General features: G+C 46.0%; 1 protein-coding gene across 1 annotated transcript; it reads left to right on the forward strand.

Moving 5' to 3' along the window:
• Positions 1 to 480: 480 nt before the first annotated feature.
• On the forward strand, positions 481 to 20,949 carry LOC112946700 (sodium/calcium exchanger 3). Its single transcript, XM_026038621.1, has 3 exons — positions 481 to 704; positions 19,033 to 20,844; positions 20,917 to 20,949. Exons 2-3 carry the CDS (start codon positions 19,079 to 19,081, stop codon positions 20,918 to 20,920), a joined length of 1,770 nt encoding a protein of 589 aa, XP_025894406.1. The 5' UTR covers positions 481 to 704; positions 19,033 to 19,078; the 3' UTR covers positions 20,921 to 20,949.
• Positions 20,950 to 23,354: the final 2,405 nt, after the last annotated feature.

Genomic DNA, 23,354 nt, shown 5'->3' on the forward strand with positions numbered 1-23,354 from the left:
CAGTTTCATTGTGGCTCGCTTTAAACGATCTGAAAATCCCCCCCTGGATGTGGAAGAATAAATATGCACGGCTTGTAATTCTGTTGCAGCGCTTGCTCCCAGCTGATAGGGTGACGTGCAGTTTGGAGGCTCGCAGATTGGCTTTTTGATTTGGCTTCTTGCTGCAGTTGTGCGAACCTCGCCGGCTCCCAGAAATCAGGCTCAGCGCTTTGCCGGGCACCGGGATGCTGGGAAGCCTGCGCCGAGCCCTGCTGCTGTGAGAGCAGGGGAAGCCCAGCAGACTCCCTTGCAATCTGGGCTACAATTCCCCTTCTTTTTTTTTTTTTAGATATCTTTTTTTCCCTCCCCCTCTCACCCCCCGTTCATCTCTGCCCTCCTCGTCCTCCCCCTCCGCCGGGGCTCCCTTCCCTCGCCAAACTACCCTGCGCAGGGCTGAAGACCGAGGCTGGGGGATTTACCAACGTTTTACCGCCACCCCCACCCCCTTTCCCAGATGCACCTCCCCGCTCGCCCTGACAGCTGCAAAAGCGAGCCCCGCTTTTCGAGCGAGCCCCGCGAGTTGGACTGACATGCAGAGGAGAAGCGCCCGCCGCCCGCGAGCTGCAATGAGCCCCCTTTAGCAACCGGGAGGATTTTACCGGGGAGCGAGCAGAGCCCCCCCGCCCTAAGCAAAACAATAAACTCAGCCCAGCGGCCAGGAGCGGGTAAGTAGGAGGCTCAGCGCGAGGCTGGCGGTTAAGTTTGCGGCTATGGAGCGAAAGCCCGGGAGCCCTCGGGAGCTGGGGTGTGGGGGGGGAAGGCGCTCCTTGCGGGATCAGCTCCCGCGGGAAGGTGATTTCGCGGCGGGCAGCGCCAGCGGGGGCTGCTCGGCTACATCCGTGCGTGATGTTTGCGCGGAGCCGTGATGGCTCCGTGTGCGGGGGAGGGATGAGCCCGCGAGCGGAGCGGGCGCCGCAGGCAGCCGGGAAAGGGGCGCCGGGGCGGCGCAGGGCAGCAGGGGGGTGCAGGCAGCGCCGCGCATGCAGTGCTATAAATTATCCTTTTTTATTTATTTTTTATTATTTACATTTTTTTAGCCCTCCCCCCCCGGCCGGCCAGGCCGCGGGGCAGGCGGAGTGTCCCGCGCAGCTGTCGCGCTCCGTCCGCTGCCGCGGGGCTTGTTTACGCGGCGGCTGCGCCGGGCGCTGCCCTAAATAGGGCAGGGGGCCGCGGGCCCCACGCGTGCCTCGCCGCGCGCACACGGAGCCGCGCGTGCCCTGCGCGCACACGCGCGCGCTCTGAGCCTGACCTAAATGTGGCGGGAGCGCATAGGCTGCCGCCAGCGCAGCCCGCCTTGCGGGCCTCCCTTTGTGGCACCTGCGTCTGGAGGGGCGCCCCGGCTGGGAGGTGAAGCTGCTGCAAGTGGTTTTGGGGGGCTGTGCTGTTAAAGGGGGGAGCGGGGTGTGTATGTGGTTATTTCTTCTGCTGCTCCCAGGACCCCCAAAAGTGGCCCTGTACTGGAGTGACTGGGTGTCTGCCCCCTTGGTTTGTTCCCAGGCTTGTTTTGAGGGTTTTGCACTAAAGATTGAGGGTTTTGCACTAAAGATTGGCTTTACGTTTAAGGCAAGACAGTGGAGGAAGCATGAGGGTGAGAAGGGGAGCCATATGCACATCTTACCCTTCTTGCATGCGTGTATATATATATATAAAATATAAATTATATATCTATATATGCATATTTTTTCAAAGCCTCTCATCTCTTCACAGAGCAAAGGGGTGGCTTTGTTGAGCTGCTTTTTGTTTCTGGAGGGGACAGCGCTGTAGGACTTAGGTAACCATCAGTGGCACCTCCTCATGCCCAAGCGTTCACCTTGTGCCCTTTGGGAGCCCAGAGGGAGCCCGCAAGAGCAGAGCTGGCTTTGGGAGACCACTAGGACCCAGGTGGAAAGGCTTGAGCCTCTTTGAAGATGCTCTATAGCTTTGGTGCAGTGGGAAGAGATATTACTCTCATGCAGCATAACCATTTCTAGGGAGCTTCTAATCTTACTCCATCCAGTGCGTATGCACACACTTGTTTGCCCTGATGATGGTTTAGCTGGGAAAGTAATTCTTGTTTGGGGCTTACAATCAGCTGCTGTGAGCAGTTGAACAAGACTTGTGTGTCCTGCGCACAAGTGCTAGTGTTCAAGAAGAGCACGGCCAGCTACAGCTGAGGGCTGGCGAGGGAAGAGCAAGAGCAGCACAAGAGTCCTCAATCTGACCGCATTAGTGGTCAAGTCAGTCACCCTCCCTTGCAAATATTAAGGGTGTAAATAGTAATCATCTGTGGAAAGAGAGGATTCAGCGTGAATCATACAGAGCTCTAGGTAGATGGTGCAGTATAATGAACAGTCTGGGTTGGTTGGTTTGGTTGCTTCTTCAGCCAAATATGAGTCCTCTTCTAGTAAGTCAGTAGTTGAAGCATTTTGCAAATGCACATGGTATGGCAGGTTGTGGTAATCCCATTGCTGAGGTCATGTGTGAGGGCTGGGGAAATGCAGGTAGCTCCCAGTGATGATGAGAAGCCCCCGGTGCTGTGCAGGGCACGTCCCTTCACCTTGGTGGGTCTCGCTCGTGCAGCGTGGCTCGTGATGCTCCCTTTCGGCTTGGTGGCATGGCGAGGACGGGCTTGCTGCAGTTTGCAGCTGGCTGCCTGCTAGAGGGAAACCTCATCTACAGTCAGCCCCCGGGGATGCTCTCTGTAGCACTTTTGCAGACAGATTCCCCCCATCCTCCATAAAGGTGCCACCCAGGAGCCTGGCACGTGGGACTTTGGATACTGACAGCCATGGGGACAGTCCTTTGAGCTGTCCTGAGCGGGCGCAGGAGGTGTGAGCAGTCCGAATGGGACTGCGAAGGTGCATCCAGGCACAGGCACCGCTGGCGTCTCCTTGTCTTGCTGTTGGGGTCTCGCAGGAGCTCTCGCTCCCCCCCCGACCTCACCTGCCCATTGGGAAGCCCTGCGGAGCCGCTACGGACATGGGGGCACCTCTCGCCTGTGTGGCGAGAAGAGAGGCAGCCGCCTCCACGCCAGGGCCTGCGAGTGCCATAACTGAGTGTGTCAGCACTTTTGATTAGGAAGCTAGTTAAAAGGATGCTCCCTGCATCGTTATTTAAAAATCGGGCACCATACAGATAAATGGCCTGTCTTTCAGGGTTTTGTTTGCCTGTTTTAAACAAACAGCATCATTCTCCTCCCCTAAGTGTCCCCAATGACCAAACAGCACTGACAAATAGTTCCTTGTTCTTTGCTGTTGTTGTTCTGTTTCAGATGCCTTTCATGTGCTTCAACAGTTAAAAAATGGCTTTGATTGCCTGCCAAATTTCTCTCTCCTTTTTTTTTTTTCCCAATCAGGCAGTAATATCTAATTCTGTATTTAAAAAATTAAATTAAACTACACAGAGCAAAAACTGCTCATGTTAAAATGGAAAAAAAGAGATCTCTAAAGGCAAGAAATTGACAGTTGTGATGCTCTGTCTACCATCGCTCACTGTGCTTAGGTGTCGTGGCGTACGTTAATACTATTCTGATTGAATATTTAGCCAACGGTAACTCCTAAAGGCACAGGCCCAGTTGGGGGCCCAAGTTTCTGAGTGCTGTAAAAGTGTCTAATAAATGCTAGTCTCTGTCCTGGAGAGTTTTATGCATTGTGAGACACATGGAATCACCAGCTGTTCTTGGGGCATCATTAAAGCACTTTCTGAGTGGCTAGGACAGGGTCCAGCATTAGCTGATTTCAGTGACATGGGGATACAGAGGTTTGTGGCATTAAATGAGATTGCAGGCCCTGGTTACCTCCTGGCACCACCTCAGGTCTCCTGCAGCTCCTAAGGACTGTTGGGCTGGTCGGAGACTGAATTTCTGTCATAAGGAATTTCCGTGTAGAGCAAGGTATGGAGCAGCAGTGATGTGTCAGGCCATTCTGGAGGTATCACTACCATCCCCTATCACCAGTGTCCCGTAGTGAAGATCCAAGGGCCACCATTCCTGCAATACATTCATCATAAACTAAATAGTTCACCCCATAAGACATTTATAAACAAGTGAAAATCCCCCAAACACATGCACATACACACTCCTCCATCTCTTAATTTTCTGGGAATTCTGTCTTTAAATCTGGTTGCTGAAGCCTTTGATCACACAGCTGAGCTGTCATTGATGTCTCTGACAGTTGACATCATGAGAGAGAGGGGAGCTTAGGGCTCTTAACACTTCTTTTATGATAGCTTATTTTCTAACTAAAACACTCCAGTGTGGATTTTCCATCATAATAAAAAAGGGAGCTTTACCAGAGCATGCAGATTTAGGCAAAAGACTCTGTTTTCATTCAGCATTTCCATTCACTAGCAGATTATTTCAAGGCTGCAAAGCTGGGCTTGCTCTGTTTGCTTCCTTCGTATGTGCTGCTGTCTTTTTACCTAAACCTCCTAACTCAGGACAGCAGCAGAGACAGGCAGGTCAAGAGCAGTCAGAAATACTAAATATCCTCTGCTGCTGGGCATGTTTTTCATCCACGGAGGTGTCAAAGAGGTTTAGAAACCATAGACATGTAAGAATCTGCATTGCCGCTGCTTTCATCATCACCCACTTCTAGGCTGGTGCTTGGAGGCCGTCTTACAGCAAACAGCAGCTCTGTCCAGCAATAAAGCAGGGAAGAGCTTTAAACAAGAGAAATGTGGTGATACGGAATATAACTGTGAGAAGGGACGCAGATCTGAGTGCTGAGCTTGTATTGATGGGAACATGGGGCTCCAATGCTGGTGATACAAGCCATGCTGCCAGAGTGTTCGTGTGCTGCCTTGCAGGTGAAAGCTGCAGATTTCCTTCTACAGGGATCCCACTTTGCCTTGGTTCTGGTAGCAATGGAGACGGCGGTTGGCCACCAAGATCCAGGCAGGCTGCAAAATCCAGCACAAAGGTCCTGGCGCTGTGGTTCCTTGCACCCAAAGAAGGGAAGGCCATGCTGCTTCTGCCCTGTGCTGCAAGCTCACCCCGTCTGGTGATGGACAGGAGCTCAGAGAGCCCTTTCTCTGTCTCGGCCTCTGCTCTCTTTGCTGTCTTAAATACTTGCTGCAGAGCATTAAGGTTGGAAAGTCTTGGCTTAGCACTCTGAGATATATCTTCCGTGATGGGAAGTAACATTTTGATGTTGGGTTAGAGGTCCACCTTAGTAAATGCCTTTACCCTCTTGCATGGCTTTGCCTGGGAATCATGCAGTTGCCCTTGTATGCATATGTTAGTTGGGAATGATGGTGCATGCTTATCGCTGTACAGTGGGACAAGTGCATTAACTGTTTCAGGAGGCCCTGCAGGATTCATGACTGCAAGAGGCAAACCTGCTCCAACAGCTAACACTTCTGCCAGCTACGTCATTTGTAACATGGTTTCTATAGATTTAAAACTCCAACTGGCTGCTTTTTCCTGCTCTTGTTTCTTTCTCTGGAAGGTGGTGTATATGACCGCATGGTAGGTTGTACTGCAGAGTGGGATCCAATGACTATTGGTGGAAAATATTCATGTTGGCTTAAGTAGCCCCACTACCACCCTCAGAGCCTAAATTGCCCAGGGGAGTTAGCCTGGAGTTTGTTCTGCCCTGAAGTCTCCTGATGACATGGGTAGGCATGAATGCAGATTAGTTGCAAAGAACCTAAGACTGATGGGGTCTGCAACACATCTTTTAAGCTATTAAGAGGCCCAAGATTCATAGAAGAAAGAAAAAAAAAAGATAAAAGGATTTAAAATATCAAATCTTCCCAAGAATGTGCATAGAGTTTGATTCTGATAAAGAATCAAGCGCAGAGGGTCTAGGCTGACCTCTCTCTCAGATGCAACACGTCTTCAAAGTTGTTAAAGAGCGGCACAAAACAAGAAGTTACCCCTTCTCTTAAATCCCTCAAAAGCCTCATGCTAGTGACTTCATCTGCTTTCCTTTAGCAGCTCGTGCTGCATGCTGAAGCCTCCAGACTACATTCCCTAACAGCGCAAACACATTTCTTCAGGTTTGCACCCACTATGCCCCTGGAGGCCATGACTTCTTGTCCTCACAGGACAGTGGTGGGCTGTGTGTGTGCCGCTGTGCTGCCTTTGCCCCAGGGGAGCCACCTGTCTTGGGGCTAACTGGGACCTCTGTGCAATGCCCTGGGTACCAGGAGGGAGGCAAATTCTCAGTGTCGTTGCCCTCGAGGTGCAACGCACGTGCTGCCTCTCTATGCAGGTTTTCCTTCAAAAAGGATCCTGGCAGAGAAGAGGAACGTGCTGTTACTTTTATTTTTGGTAGCTCCCAGGTGAGAATGAGTCTTTCAAATCTGCGCTATGCCAGGCAAGGACAGGGGATGCCCCTGGAGTTAGATATCATGGGAGATTCTCCTGACTGAGCGTCTTGGAAATGGGAGCATCAGAAGTTGCCCTCACATAAATTACCACCTGCTCTGACTCTTTATGCGTCATTTTTTCCTTCTATGTTAACCTTGTAAAGTAGTTTCAGGTTCACTTCTTCCAGTAAATGTTTCCTTTTCCCTAACTTAAACAATTCATCTCCCCAAACCTGACCTGACAGATGTTTCCCTCGCAGTGACCCTGAGCACACAGCATACTTCATGAAACCATGGCTTTGGTGGGGAAATGCAGCACCAGCAGTGACCCTGCTGGTGTCCCAGCTAAAAATAAAGCCTGTCCCTTCTAGCAATATTGGGGCTTGCTTTTAAGTAGGTAGGCGGTTTTACCCGTTAGCTGCACTGTGCTCTTGTGCCAGGCAGAAGGCTCAGTTTAACCTTCAGAGCACGAAGGAGCTGCCTCCCCTCTGGGGAACTGAACTGAGGGACTGACGGTGAGGAGATGCTCATCTGCACTTGGTTGTTCCCTGGAAAACTGCCAGCCTACCTGTTGCTTCCCTAGAGCCATCTCCTTGCTTCCATGCTCTTCTGCCACGTGCGTGCATGGCCATCCCTTCTTTCCCCTGCTCTGGTCCTTTACCTCCTCTGCACTTCCCTCTTAAATCCACAGGTTCCTTCATGTTGCTTCAGTAAGTGACCCAACTCACTGCTTCACAAAGCAACTCGAGTGCTTTGTGCCTTCCCAGCCTTCCAGCAGCATCCTCTACACATCCAAACCAACCCATACTTATCCTGCGCATGTAACTTGTGACAGTGGCCCATGGGCTTGGTGTCTGGGCCAAACCCAGGTAGTTGCTTGGCCCAGTAAGGAGGCAGATACACATTTAAGAATTTCTGGTAAGCACATTAATGTTTTTTTTAAAAAAAAACAGTAAAAAGGTGTTTGGAATACATGCTGGAGCAAGAGGACACATGAACCCAGGCTGATACGTTTTGGATGTTTTGAATATTTGCATGCACATGCAGGTTGGCTTTGATCTCTCCAGTATTTGTCTTAATTTTTTAGTTAGGGCCTTGCGTTCCACAGGTTACAGAAACACACAGCATGGAATTTAAAAAGTTTCCATTTCTCACGAGATAAGATAACCCCGAGCCTGTGAGCCCTGAGCCTTTAGTTTGTTCCTCTCTTGGTTCTTTTTGCCAGGTTCACCAGCGCTTGCCTCTGCCCACAGGTGATACGCAGGAGAAGGCTGAGCAAGGGGCTGTGCGAGTTACGTAAGGGTTGAGGCCTAGCAGTGTAAGGTTCCAGAAGCTTCATCCACTTAATGTGGAAAAGGGAATGCTAAGAGGTGGCCTGACCATGGTTTGCAAGTATCTGTGTGGGAGCTAACGTCTGATGATGAGCATTCAATCAGGAGACCGAGGAGGAACACATTCCAGAGGCTGGATGGGGAGCAAGGCAATGCATATTTAGCAATGAGTGTAAGGAACTATTAATACAATTTAACAAGTTTTGGAGAGCTTGCACTTGCAGAGTTGGGATGGGATGTTCTTAGCCTGTTTTCTTAGGAAAATGGGGCTTCTGTGGGTTCTCTGTCAGTTGTTCCCAACAGCTCTTAGGCACTGCAGGCCGGCTGTGATCCCCTCTGACAGAGAGGTGGGGGTCTCTCATCTCTCACTGATTCCAACTTGTAGTACTGGTGGCCGCTGCCTCAGAAGTGCTGGGGAAGGGAGAGGCCTTCTGGGGTGAGGGAGCAGGGTAGGGAGGGGACAGAGTGAGATTGCGAAAGGAAACCAATTAGTTTGCTAATTCCTACGTTAGTTGTTGCTCAAGTCAGTCCTCCACTGTGGAAGAAGGACTCTGTAATTTCCTTCCCTTCGTCTCCTGTTAGGAGAGATTTGGGCTTAAAGCAAGTAGAGCACATCTCTGTTTTAATCTTCTCCTTGCAGAAATGGATGGAAAGATATTTTCTGCAGTGCCTGAAGGGTACTCTTAACTCCTCAGTAAAACCAATAGAGTGGCAGAAGAGAGACTCCTTGCCTCAGTAGCTTGAATAGAGCTGGTGCTAGGTATGGGCTAAGCACGATTTTCTGCAGTGACTCCTGTTATTGTACCTTCAGGAAGGGGGTACTTTCAGAAGCTACCCTCAGTATTGCTGGAGAAGGGAGTATCCAGGCCTTGTTTGCTAGAAGATGGGCCTTGTGGGGGAAGGAGATGTTTCTCCTTCCCTTCCCGTGTTTCAGTGCGTTTGGCTGAAGCAATCATCTCCCATGACTCAGCTTCTCCTGTTGGCAAGACTAGGTGTAGTAAATCAGGGGCCAGCATGGAGCATCGATATGAAGGAGCTGGGGTGGGATGGACAAAAGCGCAGTTTGTATGAGGAAAGCAAGAAGATATCCCAAACTGATGTGTGTGTGTCATGAATTACAAAGAGGAAGTAAATGAAGCTTTCCTATTGGAGTGTTATATTAAATGAAATGTTGCCAGAGGCTTGCTCTTCCAGGAGAATAAACTGGCTCTGCTGACTTGGGATCATTGGACCTCTGCTGATTTACACCAAAGAAAATCTGGCCCTACAGGTCCTCTTTCTCTTCACTCTAGTGGCCTTCAGCTGATTGTATGCAAGTTCTCCAAGCTAGAAAGATAGTCCTCATTTTTAAGATGACTTTGCACTAAAGGAGACTTTTGGAAGGGAGAGTCAGAGGAGAGAATCTGGTGTAAACAGTGCCATGAATATAATAAAAATGGTACTTCTCCCAGTTTGGAGATAAATCATACTATGATTGTTGAGTACTCTGTTAGGAAATTTGTCTGATTGTCTAGCATCTAGGTTTCTTAATGTGCTTCCTTGGTATTGAAGTTAAGCCTTGCTAACTGCTAGGATTAAGGGGAATATTTTTATAGTCATGTTAGAAGTGGCAAGGTGAGCCTTACTGTTTCCAAACAAGGTGCCTCCTTGTACGTACCTCTCCTAAACTGACATATAATAAGTCTTGGTTTTTGTTTATGTTTCTGAAGATCAAATTCATTTATTCATGTGGCTGAGTCTTACACCTTTTGGGTGTAGGACCTCCACAATGCTCTTGTTAGGAACTAAGAAGTAAACCTGATGTCTGTTCCTGGGGAAAACACCACTGGTCTCTTAGAGTTGATTACCTGCAGAAATTTTAAATCATATTTTAGTGTCTAATGGAAGATCTTTGATTTCTGTGGGATCAAGATTCCTGAGTGGAGTAAAGTTCTGCTCTGTTAAGCTTCTGGCTACCTTTGAAAATCAGGTTCTATGTGACTCTCTTGGTGAAGCCTCCGAGACAAAGCATGTTGAGACCATGGATGAGGCACAGGAGGCTGTCAGTGGTTTTGAACAGTGCAAGAGGAGGCAGGTAAAGGTGCGTCGCTCCAGACAGTATTTCAGATTATCTATCCTTGAAAGAACAGGGGGAGGCCGACAGCCAGGGAGGGCAGACAGTGAGCAGACCTGCAGTTGAAAGGCTTGTAAAGGGAAAAAGGTGAATAATCCTGTCTGGTGATGCTGTAGTGAAGAATAAATCTCTGCCTCTCAACACAGGAGAGATCAGAATGGCATATGGCTTTATGCAGCCAGCAATAAAAACCCCTGCAGGGTGGGGAGAGCTGAAATGAAGGAGGGGCAGGGAATAGCCTGGAGAGTGCTGCCACTTACTGTACTTGCTGTAACAGATCAACTTCCACTGTTTGTTGGCCGTGTGATCCCAGCAATTACCATATGGTAAATAGGACTTGAGTCTCGAGCAAATAGCAGAGCTAATATTAAGAGAGAATCTGTAAACAGCTAGTGCATAAATGAACAAAGAGCAATAAACAGCTTGGACTTATGAAGAATGAATTAATCATGCTGGGTGTGAGGGTTCTTTTTTAAAGCAGTTGCAGAATTAACAGCGGAATAAATGCTGAAGCAGTAAAGATATCTAAATTGTCAGTAAAGGATGTTGTGTCAGAAAAGGGTAAGGATGCTCTCTGAAATTTTACTTGAGAACTTTATTCACCTGGATGAATTTACAGGGTTTGGCACCTACCAAACAGAGTGGGAAATATTTTGAGGGTAACCCGTAGCGCAGTGTTATGTTTCATGGCTCCTGCTATGCTGTCACCCACAGCAGTGGGTGTGTGTTTTACAGTATATTACATTTCTTCTAGCTAAGAAGCTGGCTTTTTGGGTGAAACCCTGGAAAACTCTGGATTTTTTTTTTTTTTATAAATTGCAGTCAACATGGCAGTCCACTCTCAATGGCAAGCCCAAATTTGGATGCACAATAGAATGGTGATTTTAGTTTCAGAAACTTGGGCAATAAAGTGGACTGGTATAAATCATTTTAGATTTAATTTTCAGAATGGTTCAGTACCTCATAAAAAAAAAATGAAAACACTCTCATAAAAAAGATCTGAGGGATGAGACTTCATTTCCCAGGTTCTGGTTCCCTGCTCCGAAAAGAGCAGGGGAGATCTGCTGATTTTGGTGGGAGTGGATGTTAAGACTTGGAGCTCCCAGATAGCAGGCTGGTTCTAACCATCTAGAGAGATCAAGATAAATGATTAAAGGGCTGCCTAGCCTAATTTATGACGATTAAAATAAATATGTGTGGTTTGGCCAAAGAATAACTGTGGAGGAGAATAGCTATTTACAAGTATCTGAAGCATGTAAATCTTCAAGGGATTTAAGGAAAGGGAGGAGAATGGTTGAGAGTGTTCCAAGGACAGTATAATGAGAACTAGTGGCATAAATTTTCTTAATTTCATCCTAAATATAAGGAAGACGTCTAAAACCTCTGAGATAAATTACATCATGGCAGAGTCTCTCTGGGAAGTTGTGGAAATGCCATTCCTTGGGTAATTTAAAGCGACACTCGACAAAGTACTGGAAACTAATGTTCACGAAGGGAACAATCTAGCACTAGTCTCTGTGGAATGGGCTAGACAACTCTTCCTGTCCCTAGTTTGAGTAATTCTGTGAACTCCGTGGTAATTGGGGTAGGCTAGGACTTTTCCTACCCGCCTCTGTCTCTGGGCCTGTCGCACAGAGGAGTGCAGGAGTCTTCAGCCTAACCAGGTGAATGACAAACTTCTTGCTCTCTGCTGCAGTGGGAAATGACTTTTGGAGCGTAACCCTCTCCTCCACCTGCTCCTGCTGCCTTCTGCCCTGATGTCCCTGCCGGCCTCACAGTGCTCCTGCCTCTGCTCTGCTCTGATACCTTCTTCCCTGCTCAGCCACCAGTGAGCCCTTCTGAATGGACTTGAGCACAGCCTGAACTTTCTGTTGCTTTTTACACGACTTTTTTGGTATTTGAGCTCTTTTGCTGTATTCAGACCAAAATTAAATCAGAATGTGCTTTTTCTTTTCCCTTGGAGGAGGACATGAGATCCCAGGAGAACTGGAGTAGCACTTGGAGCCTGCTGGCTGCCAGGTGAAGGGCTCCCTGCCTGGCTTCTTGTTGCATCAGCCTCAACATATCACATAGTGGGCTTTCTTTTCCTCAAATCAAGGCTTTCTGCCAGAAAACTTGTTCAAAGTTGTATTTTTCCTAACCATACCTGCATCTAAAGAGGCTGACGTATGAGCACAATGTTTTCTTCTCTGTTTTATTTAGCACAACTCCGAACAAATAACTACTGGCTCTGCAGCACAAATGCACCATTGGGAACAAATCCTAGAATCTTTAATTTTAGCGGTTGCAGATCTTGGACACCCGAGTGCTAGAAAAATGTCACAAGTTGCCACTCTCATCTCTCCTTTAGGCTGCAGGTAGCTGCTGGATGATAAGTTGCACCCTGATGGTGGCACCTGAGCTAGCAATGCAATATGTCCTTGGTACAGGAGCAGTAAATAACATGCCCTGTGAGCCACCGCAGGCACTACATAAAATGTCTTTTACTGACAACAAGTTTTTCTCACACCGCTAGAACCATTTTTTTCCCCTCCTACTGCCCACCTTCCCCCACAGAAGACATTGTTGCTCCTTATAAAGTGGAGCGAGGAAGACGGGTGCTGTGAGGGCTGCAGCTGAAGGCGAGCGGAGGAAGCGGTGCCTGCCCGGGGCCTGTGCGTGGCCGGGTGGCTGCTCCTTTGCATTCATCTGCCTAGTGGGCAAAGTGCCCCTCAGCAGTGCGGCACGGAGGCCACGGAGTGGGTGACCCAGTAACTTCATTTCTTAGTTCTCTTGGCCTCCTGAACCTCAAAGGAAAAGCCTTCAGCCTCTTAACTGAGCCTTTCGTGCTACAGGCACAAAACTGTGGGCCTGAAGGATGCACTTGAACTTCCCTTTCAGTCTGGGCCCTTTGAGATAGTGAAGAACAGAGTTTTCAGGCACCCTATGGTATTCCCAAGAAGGCTGCGTGCTAGCTAAGCCCAACATGGACTGTGCTGTAAATAAGGGCTGTTCTCGGGAGCATGGCTGTGTTCATCCAGTGAAGATTTCCTCTGGTGTCTGCCTCCCTGTTGTTTACAGGCCTGTGCATGAAGCATAAACCCTTACGCCCTTGGATGCGCAGCGGCTATAAAATATAAATGCATATCAACACAAAGGGCCTTTTTGGGATGGCTGTGTGTCTCAACATTCCCGCTGGTGCCTGAAATTTGCCACCTGAGGTGTGTGGAGGTTAGCAGGTGCTGTTCGTGTTGACTTCTGGCATGGCCCAAAGCTTTCTCACAGCCTGGTAGGTAGGAAGCTGAGCAGGTCTTTGGTCGAACCAGGACCCTTCTGCTGCAGTCCTGAAGTGGGCTTCTATTCTGAGCCTTTCTGTCACCTGGTGTGGCCTGTGCAGCAGCTGGTCCTCGCTCTTGGGATCGTCTTTTGGATGCTTAGGTGAGGCACAGACTCTGGGAGCACTGGTCTGTGCAGCACATCTAAAGAGATCTAAGACAGCTCTGATTTTTCCAGCTGGAGTGAGAGTGAAGAAATAAAATGCCCAGCCAGTCAAGTACAGAGCGTGTAGAACTGGAAGAACTTGTAGGCATAAAGATTAGCTCTTAATGGTACTGCTTTTCCAGGAGCATCTTGAATACTAAAAAACATCGCACACCGATGCCCCTGGCAAGTTGGGTGTTTGGAGTTTGCTTTTAACTATATGTAAACTTGTGCTCCACTTACGTCATCCCTTGGGATCACCTCGTGAAGTTGGATGGATGCTACATCCTGTCATTACAGCAGTTCTGTAAGAAATGGTTAGTTCTCAGGTTTCATGTCTATTAACAGCCATTTGCCTTGCTGGAATAGTGGGAACTATTCATAGTAGATATGAGACTCCAGCTTGTAAATATTAAAAGACTTGCTATGAGAGTGTTTTTTCTTACAGTAGGTTTTTGCATGATCTTGAGGGAAACAAGTCTGCTTTGGATGGTTATTAATGGCCTTATTCTGTGGGCAGCTAATTCTGTTGCTGTAATTTCCAGGTTATTGTAATTCCCATTTTTTTTGACTGTGGAGCACAAAACAATAAGCACCTGCAGTTCCCTGCCGTAACTTTTCTACAGAGCCAAACTACAGAGATATATCATGGACTGGGAATTGAGTTATGGAGCTTTTCTCTACATGAAATATAGCTGATGTGGTCCTCGGGACTAAGACTACCCATTGCTCTATAATAATCTGTGTAAAATGAGCTTGGAGGTCATCAGTTGTGTCCTATCAGGTAGGTGTCTGCTGTCAACAGGATTGTATAAGCCCTGGCCTAGGTTGGAAATTTGCATTTGTCTAACAAAATGGATATAATTACACTGCTCTGGCTTTTGCTTTGTGAGTAAATTTAAACTTGCACTTTGGTATGCTGTAATGATCATTGAAGGGCTAAATAGCACTTGAATGGAGACAACTGAAAATATATTTTGTTTTCTATTAAATATTTGCTATGGTTTTATTTTGGGGGAGGGAAGAGTGTGAATCTGGAATAATATCTCTTCTGTGAAAGCTAAATTACTTGCGTTCTTTGACAGAAAGGCTATAATTTCAATTTTTGCTATGATTATCAAAAATGTGTGCTCAATCTGAAAGTATTAGTGTGTTCTGGAGTAGAGGCATGTAAGGTTTTTTTTTTTTTTTTCCCTTTTTCTGGCCATCCTTGTTATGGAGATGACCGTCACTTCTGTCTCCTCCAGCCTAGGAGTGGGCAGTGTTGCAATAACCACCAATAGTTGTACTGTGTCTGCCCTGCTATGGGACTCATGCTTGCCGAGTGACACAACGCTTAGTCTTGGGATGTCTGTGTCTGTACCTAGCACAGCACCCAAGCCTTGTTGTGGAGTCTCCTTCTCTGGAGGTCTTCAGAACCCCCCTGGATGCCACCCTGTGCCACATGCTCTACGTGTGCCTGCTGGAGCAGGAAGGTTGGACTGGATGATCTCCCTTCCAACCTTAAACATTCTGTAACCCAGCACTCTTATGTAATCAGCAGCATTTCCTTGCTAGCCTAGAGCCAGGGACAGCGAGTATACATGACCACAAATATACTCGGTGTTTCTGATTTATTTGGTGGGTGGGAGGGAGAGCAGGAAGCGAGGCATATGCCAGATGACCTGATTTTATTTGCAGGCAAAATCCAAAGGTTCTATTTTTGATGGTGGCTTAAGGGGAGTTTTGCCTAGATAAGAAATGAATAGCGACTTGGCGCTTTGCCTTTGGTTTTGTATTTATTGACAGTGATTTTCAGAACTCAGTAAATGGAGGGTATGTGTTAACAGCAATCAGTGAGGTACCCTACTTCTTGATGATATTTCTTCCTGTGGATACTTTCTTTTGAAAATATCCCTGTCATTAGAGTCATGTGGGTAGCTGTATATAAAGAGCTAAATTTTAAGGTATAGCCTTCCTAGCTTTCTATTTCTGTGTAGCCTAAGAGCACCTAAAACATCAGTGTTCTGAAACTCGGCTATGGTAAGAGGTATAACTAGCTCAATAGGTTTTTGAAGTCATGTTCTATCTTAGGTCTAATGTGACAGTGTCTCCCAAGCGCAAACCATGCTGCTTTCTGGACTGTCTCCAAAAGTATTTTAAGACCTGATCCTGTCTATTTATGGATTTTATTTATGGATTTATGGATCACTTGGCCATTGTCAACTCTTGTAGAATAAAGCAATCTCCCTGCTAAAAGAGCTGTTACGCCTCTTCCCCAGAGCCTTCCTGCTGAACACTAGCTTGTTCTGTCATACTGATGCTTCCAGTGTTTTTGTCTCTGCTGCATTGATTGAATGCTTTCATGACTTATCCTGCCAGAGAAGAGAAATATCCCTCAATACCACTGCCTGTATTTGCATGTACTTCATGAGATGGTGATGGAAGGCACAGATCTGCATGAGCCTGATGTGAAAGAGGTAGTGGAGATCAGCAACTCAAGAGCCTGATAGTGTCAGGCCGAAGATCACTCAGTGCTTATTGCTGCAGGCTGTTTCTGTTTGTATCCCACACAGCCAAAGCAGTGATGTAGTTGGACTTAAATCTCCCAGTGGTCTGTGTGGCTCTTCCAGGCGTAAATTTGCTGTTTTGGTGGACTGAAATGGGAGGAATGACACCAACCCTTCCTGGGTGACTTGCTCTGAAGCAGGACTGTGCTTCAAGCCTGCCTGCCAGACAAAGGCTCAATCCTCAGAGCAGGACTCATACTGAATGGCCATGCCACAGTTAGCCCTCTTGAGAACAATATAGTTACTTAAAGGACAGGGGATGTCTCTACTTTGTTTTGAGGAGGCCAAAGCTACATACATTCCCTCCAGCAACTTATGGACTGAGCTTAGTAAATACATCTAAGAGCAAAACTATCTAAGCAACATTGCTGACCTAGAGTTAGACTGGAATTTTAACTCTTCTGTCCTTTGACTTCTCAGTGTTAAAACTGTTACCTTACTACCTATTTTATTAACAACAGTGTTAAAATCTAATAATCTTATTTTGGATTATAAAGCAATTTTGCACCAGTTCTCAAGGGAAGAGGGGGAATAAGAATGCTCCACTGTGGTTTTTTATTTGATTGGTTAGGTTAATGCTGTTTGTGTTACTGAAAGCATTTTAAAGCTTTATCAGGCAGTGCCTCTTTGGGCAAAGTTCCTGTTGATCTCACTGGGGAATTTTATCTATGTCAAAGAATTGCAGGATAGGTCATTATTGTATTGTATTAGAAAATGATTTTGACCTCCACTTAGCATTGAGATGTTCGTTAAAGCAAATGAAAACCATTGAAACAATGTGCTGCCAAATTCTGGTATTTTACTGTACAATCCATAACTTGAGTTTGGAGTTCCAAGGAGCTACCTCTGATGGAGGTTGTTTTCAAAATCATGCACAATTAATTTGAGCAATAATCTCAAATGTAGACTTGCACTCTACTTAAAATCAAATTAAAAATTAAAAAAGAACTGGCAAAACCTGGAATGTTTTGAGGAATGGCGAGCAATACAAACCATTAGAGAGTTATATAAGGTAGATAGATAGTGTTAATTACAAAATGTGGTCGTACCACAGAGTAAAGTTGGTGGTAGCAGTGATTTATTTCAGAGGGCAGTGTGATCACTGTACTCTTCCTAGATGCAGAATTTCAGTGATACTTAGACTCTTAAGTTATTTTTGAAATCAGATTTCAGTGCTTGAATCACATAGATCTTTTTGAAATTACTCCGGTCTTTCTGACAGCCGTTTCTACATGGCTTATCTTGGGAGACACAATGCCTACTGGCTGCTGTACAGTTAACTACACTGGGGGAACTAGATGAGTGGTGAATACCTGCCAGCGATTCCAGTACAAAAAAAAAAAAAAAAAAAAAAAAAGAAAAAAGAAAAAATATGATCTGATGTGCCCTGAGTGTATTGGAGCTACTGTGTGCATGCATCTCTGCATGTACCTCCAGTCAGAGGCACCTGGAACATGTCTTCTTTACTGTGCATGTGCACAAATCTACCTCGAAGCCCAAATGTCTCACGCTTGCTGCATACAGTTAGTTTCCCTCTGTATCGTGGCCTCTTTTCAGGGATTTCCCAACATCCTGCTGCCAGAAATTAGGCAGAACTTCATGCAGAGTGGAAGGGGAACCATAATGGCAGAGTAAAACTCTACCTGCGTTGTACAGCTCAGTCTTTCCTGACACCCTGAGCTGTGCAGACATCAAACCGTTTTAAAAAGACAGCAGGGCTGGTGCAGTCTAACAACCCTCACTGGGACTGTGGTTCCCCAGATCCTGGGGGTCTCTGCAAACTCCACACCTAGGGTGGAAAAGAAGATAAGTAGACAATTGAGAGAGCTGATGTGGGAGAATCTATCTCCTTTGAATAAATCCGGGTGACATGAAGTGTATTATTTTTCATATCAAGGGTATTTGATATGGATTTGTGATTCTGATACTGCATAATCAATTCTCTTCCCTCTGCTGTGCTGTGTCAGAAACAGTTTGGTTCATTTGCAGTCCTTGCTCATGCTTTTCTTCCTGTTTCGCTTGTCTCTATAGATTTTTATCTGAAAGTTGAAAACGTTTTTGTTGATATCAGGAAGATTGCACCTGCTTTTGAGGAGATGCAAGTGACACAACATGATAAAATAACCATTTGAGATGCATTTGTTAATGCTGATAATATTAAAATGCTGTCTCAACTACATATAGTACAAGAGGGAAGGGAAAGGACCTTTGGAAGGGTTCAGGGACCAGTTCATCTCTTTGAACTGTAGCCAACTGAAAGTTAAGCTTCTGCTCTAAACTGGCTAGAGGGGCACTCTTTGTAGACCAAGGGAAAGGTGGGGGAAAAGGACTAAATGCTTTCTCGAGAGGTGTATCTTGTAATTAGATCTTTCATGTTGTATAGAGGTGAGACACAAGGATTGTCCCCTGGAAGTGACTTTCTACATACTACAAAGAGAGCCTAGGTGACTTCTTTTAACTTACTGTCCAAGTTTTAGACAGTTACAACACAGGAGAAGAAGCTGAGGCCTACTGATTTAAGAGTGCAAGCCTCAGTGACAGTTGTTGGGAGCTGGGATTCTTGAACTTCCCAAATCTTTTAGACAAGGCCACTGGTAAGTTTGATGTTTCCTGTGAGATACTTCACAGTGCCTGGTGTCACAAAACATACTGAGGACAGATTCTTCCAGGGTCTTGTTATAAAGGAAAGAGAATAGTCTGGTCCATGACAATATCAAGGGTTGAAAACTCAGTCTTAGCTGATTGATAAGTCCTTGGGCACCATGGTACCTCATAATTGAGTTATGAGTTACAAACAGTTTGATTTAGAGATTGCTCATGGGCATAGCTGGTGGTTCTGGTGTTTCCTTGGGTGTGAGACAGGGGAGGCACCAGATTGGGTTCCTTCTACTGAGTTCAAGAGTCGTGCTCTGGGTAACACCATGGCATCATTAGATGACTAGTAGCTGACTGCTTGGTATTCTAGCTGCATATGCAGTTGGCCAAGAATGGGGTATTATGTACAATTTTTTCTCTGAGCTGCTATTTTAGTAATTCATCTTCATCTGCTAGGCCTCTAAATGTGGCAGTTTGTTAAAGTCCCAACTAATGGTAAATAAATTCTTCAAAGTGGCAGAGAGACAACCCATGCATCTCTACCAGTCTTCTTCAGTGGTGAGATACGGAAGGGCGTATGGGCAAATGTTGCATAATGTTGTATCTGCCTTTTCTCTCATGCTTCCCTCCCTCCTCTCTGTTTTGTTTGTTTCAGGTTCTCGGCCTTTTTGGATCTACACAGTGGAAGCTGCATCTTGTGTATGGCGTGGTTAAGCTTGCAGCCCCTCACCTCGGCCTTCCTCCATTTTGGGCTGGTTACTTTTGTGCTGTTTTTGCATGGTTTGCAGGTGGACGCTGGCCTGACGGGAGACTCAGCAAGTTCAGTACAAAACAGTTCGTGTTCAGGATCTTTTGACTGCAAGGAGGGTGTTATCCTGCCAATATGGTACCCAGAAAACCCATCCCTTGGGGACAAAATTGCCCGGGTTATTGTATACTTTGTAGCACTGATCTACATGTTCCTTGGAGTCTCCATCATTGCAGATCGTTTCATGGCATCTATAGAGGTTATTACATCACAAGAGAAAGAAATCACAATTAGGAAACCCAATGGAGAGACCACAACAACCACCATTCGGATTTGGAATGAAACTGTTTCCAACTTGACCCTCATGGCTCTGGGCTCTTCTGCTCCTGAGATCCTTCTATCGCTGATAGAAGTATGTGGGCATGGATTCATAGCCGGAGACCTGGGGCCTTCCACGATTGTTGGCAGTGCTGCTTTCAACATGTTTATCATCATTGCCATCTGTGTCTATGTGATCCCTGATGGGGAAACCAGAAAGATAAAACACCTGAGGGTTTTCTTTGTCACAGCTGCATGGAGTATTTTTGCTTACATTTGGTTGTACATGATCCTTGCTGTCTTCTCTCCAGGTGTGGTTCAGGTCTGGGAAGGCCTGCTCACACTTTTCTTCTTTCCACTTTGTGTCCTTCTGGCTTGGATAGCAGATAAACGTCTGCTTTTCTATAAGTATATGCACAAAAAATATCGTACTGACAAGCACAGGGGCATTATCATAGAATCAGAAGGTGATCACCCTAAGGGAATTGAGATGGATGGCAAGATGATGAACTCTCACTTTTTGGATGGAAACCTAATGACTGTGGAGGGGAAGGAGGTAGATGAATCTCGCAAAGAGATGATTCGGATCCTTAAGGACCTGAAGCAGAAACACCCAGAAAAGGACTTGGACCAGTTGGTAGAAATGGCTAATTATTATGCCTTGTCTCATCAGCAAAAGAGCAGAGCTTTTTATCGCATTCAGGCTACCAGAATGATGACTGGAGCTGGAAATATTCTGAAGAAACATGCAGCTGAGCAAGCCAAGAAGAGCACTAGCTTGCACGAGGTACGGCCTGATGAGCCTGAGGAATTCATCTCCAAAATTTATTTTGACCCATGCTCCTACCAGTGTCTCGAGAACTGTGGTGCCGTTCTCCTGACAGTGGTGCGGAAAGGAGGGGATGTGTCCAAGACCATCTATGTGGACTATAAAACAGAGGATGGCTCTGCCAATGCTGGTGCCGACTATGAGTTCACAGAGGGGACTGTTGTCCTGAAATCAGGGGAAACCCAGAAGGAGTTTTCTGTGGGAATTATCGATGATGACATCTTCGAGGAGGACGAGCATTTCTTTGTGCGGCTCAGTAACCTGCGTGTGGTGGACAGCGAGGAACCTCCAGAGCTCAGTAACTCCCCATACCCAAAGGCCATACTGGCCTCTCCTTGTGTGGCCACAGTGACTATACTGGATGATGACCATGCTGGCATCTTCACATTTGAGTGTGATGTTATCCATGTCAGCGAGAGCATTGGTGTGATGGAAGTCAAAGTCCTAAGGACATCTGGTGCTCGGGGTACAGTCATAGTACCATATAGGACAGTAGAAGGGACAGCAAAAGGAGGTGGAGAGGATTTTGAAGACGCTTATGGGGAATTGGAATTCAAGAATGATGAAACTGTGTAAGTACCCCAATAACTTCTGATCCTGAGTCTAGTTTTGGTGTTTAATCCCACATTTTCCCTCCATTACAGGTGAATGCTGACAGGGGACAGACTACTTCTTTCAGCTTCCCTTCAGTTTCCCTACAACCTTTCAGGCAAGAACCGACAGCAGGATTCAAGAGCTTAGAGTCTCTTCTCTCTTCCCTCTTGGGAACAACAAACAAAATCTTAGAAAAATCGTGGGAACCCTATACTCAGAATAATGGGTTAATTCTGAACAAAGAGAAGAAAACAGGTGAAGATTTCACCTGGCTAGGCCTATATGGGAAAGCCTCTAAATGTGTGAGTAAAATCTTTTTGAAAATCCAGCATAGAGGTCACAGGAGCTTCTTAATAACCCCAGATGAAAAGTGTACAGCCATTATTCCCAGGCAAGCACAAGCTGCTTGGTAGTCAGAGGACTTTCTTTTCACAAGAGCAACACATCATACGTGTCTCCCTAGGCTGCCTGCTCAACTTGCTGGTCGATGTGGTAGCTAATTCATAGCATAGGCACAGTTGCAAGCTGCTCTGCAGGACTTGTACAGTCATTCTAGTCTTTATGTCTCGATGGTCTACCTGTACCCCCCGCGGCTTCTATGTCATTTTCTCTATGATATCCCTATATCTGTTTTTTTGCTACCTGTGGCTTTTTCCCCTTATAAAACACTATGGCAATTGGCAATAATGCTCTAAAGCACTGCAGCTCACAGCCTGTCCACGTAGCTCCATGACCCAGTGTTTTCATATGGAATAAAGAAGTAGAACGCTCTGAACTGGTCCTGTTAATTCAGCTCTTTTATTGCCTACAAAGTAGCTGATATGCAGGTAGGAAGTAATAAAGACCAGAGAGGCGATAATGTCTAATTGCTTTAAGTACCTGCTGTTAACATTAGCAGGGAATGAGAAAAATCCCTTTGCAGACTTGAGAAAGGGAGGGGGTGTGAACCTGGTGCTAAAACTCCCTAGTGTTAAGTGCCTGGGTTCCTCTTGTTAACACCTAATCACTTGAGCCATCAAAGGAAGAATTGTGCATACTTGCAACTGGCATCAGAGAAAGGAAATCTCTGTACCAATCCTGCCTATAAGATACCCAAAAAGATGTTAATATTTAAATGCTGTGGAATAGATATGCTCTAATTCAATAGCAAGTTCTTCCTTTGACTTCTAAATCCAGCTAGTATCTACAGTTCTGATGCTTGATTCTAGTGCATATTCTTCCCTATTAAAGTAATGGAAGTTCCTGTTCAGTTGGATTCAGCCATGATCAAAGTTGGAAAAGGATCCACTCTTCTCATTTGGCCTCTCCAGGATGATGGGTCAGGCAGGTTAGTCTCCTTAATTGAGCCTCAGGCTGATTTCTCTAGAGAAAGGGAAGACGAATGTTAGCTGTGTGATTACAGTCTCTTGTAAAGAGCATCTACAATGCTACCACACTCCAGACAGGTCTTCAAGAAAACAGACTTTACCCCCCAGCAGGGAAAGGCCAGCGGGTTTGGCTTACCATAGAATAAGCCCACAAGCCACTTCACTCTAACCTGTGCTCCCTTTCTTTCATCTTCCTGTTGGTGGAAGGCTTCCTTTTTGCTTCAAAGAGGGTGACACACAGACACGCTTGTCTTGCTTGTTTTAAAGTAAATGATGCTCAGTAGCACCATGAGCATCCTTGTAGGTTAAGCTCTTAAAACTGGCCCAGACAGCAGATACAAGCAGGATACTTAATGCTGTGATTTGTGACCCAAAGAGGATGTCTTGGAGCACAGCTGAGGCCTTTGTGTTTAACTTAAACTGTGCCCACATCTAATGCATTTCCCTTCTACTTCAAAAGGCCTTCGGGAACAAAGCCTCTTAGCTACGGAAGGGTTGCTCTAACCTTTAGGACACAGGGACCATAGAGACCATGCTGCTAACAGAGCTGAATTTCTTTGAAACTAGAAGTAGTATGGTTAGCTAAGCAAGAAGTAGTATAGTTAGCTGAGCTTAATCAAACTAATAAGCCTAACAAGGAGTTGAGATGTGCTCGTGTTACCACGTAGGTCAGCAAGCTATTTTTATTTACACCAAAGTTTCATTTCAACCTTCCAGGTCTTCTGGAAATGTTGTCTTAAGCTAGAAGCATGTAAAGTTTTCGATCATTATCCTTTGCCACCTAAATTTAGTGAACATTGTTTAGTTGCTATGCTTTACAAGCTCTAGCCAAGAAGCAGGTGGACACAAATACAGAACTGGAAGAACTGAAGAGTGGGTTTAATCTCTTCTTTTTTTGTTGTTGTTGTTTTCTAAATCTGAATGAGGAAAATTATTTTTGATAGCATATTCAGGCTACAAACAAATTTGAGGCAATTCAGTTTTCTGTTTGAGTTCGGACCCTTATTCCACTATTCCTACAGTAAGAATCTAGTTTTGGTCACCTGTATTTTGTGATAGTCACTGTATCACTACAAGGCTGTATGAAAACACTGGGTCACTGACAGTCTGGGAGTTGCCCT

This window comes from Nothoprocta perdicaria, unplaced genomic scaffold, assembly GCF_003342845.1.
Source record: "Nothoprocta perdicaria isolate Ctin4 unplaced genomic scaffold, notPer1 scaffold_213, whole genome shotgun sequence".
NCBI lineage: Eukaryota > Metazoa > Chordata > Aves > Tinamiformes > Tinamidae > Nothoprocta > Nothoprocta perdicaria.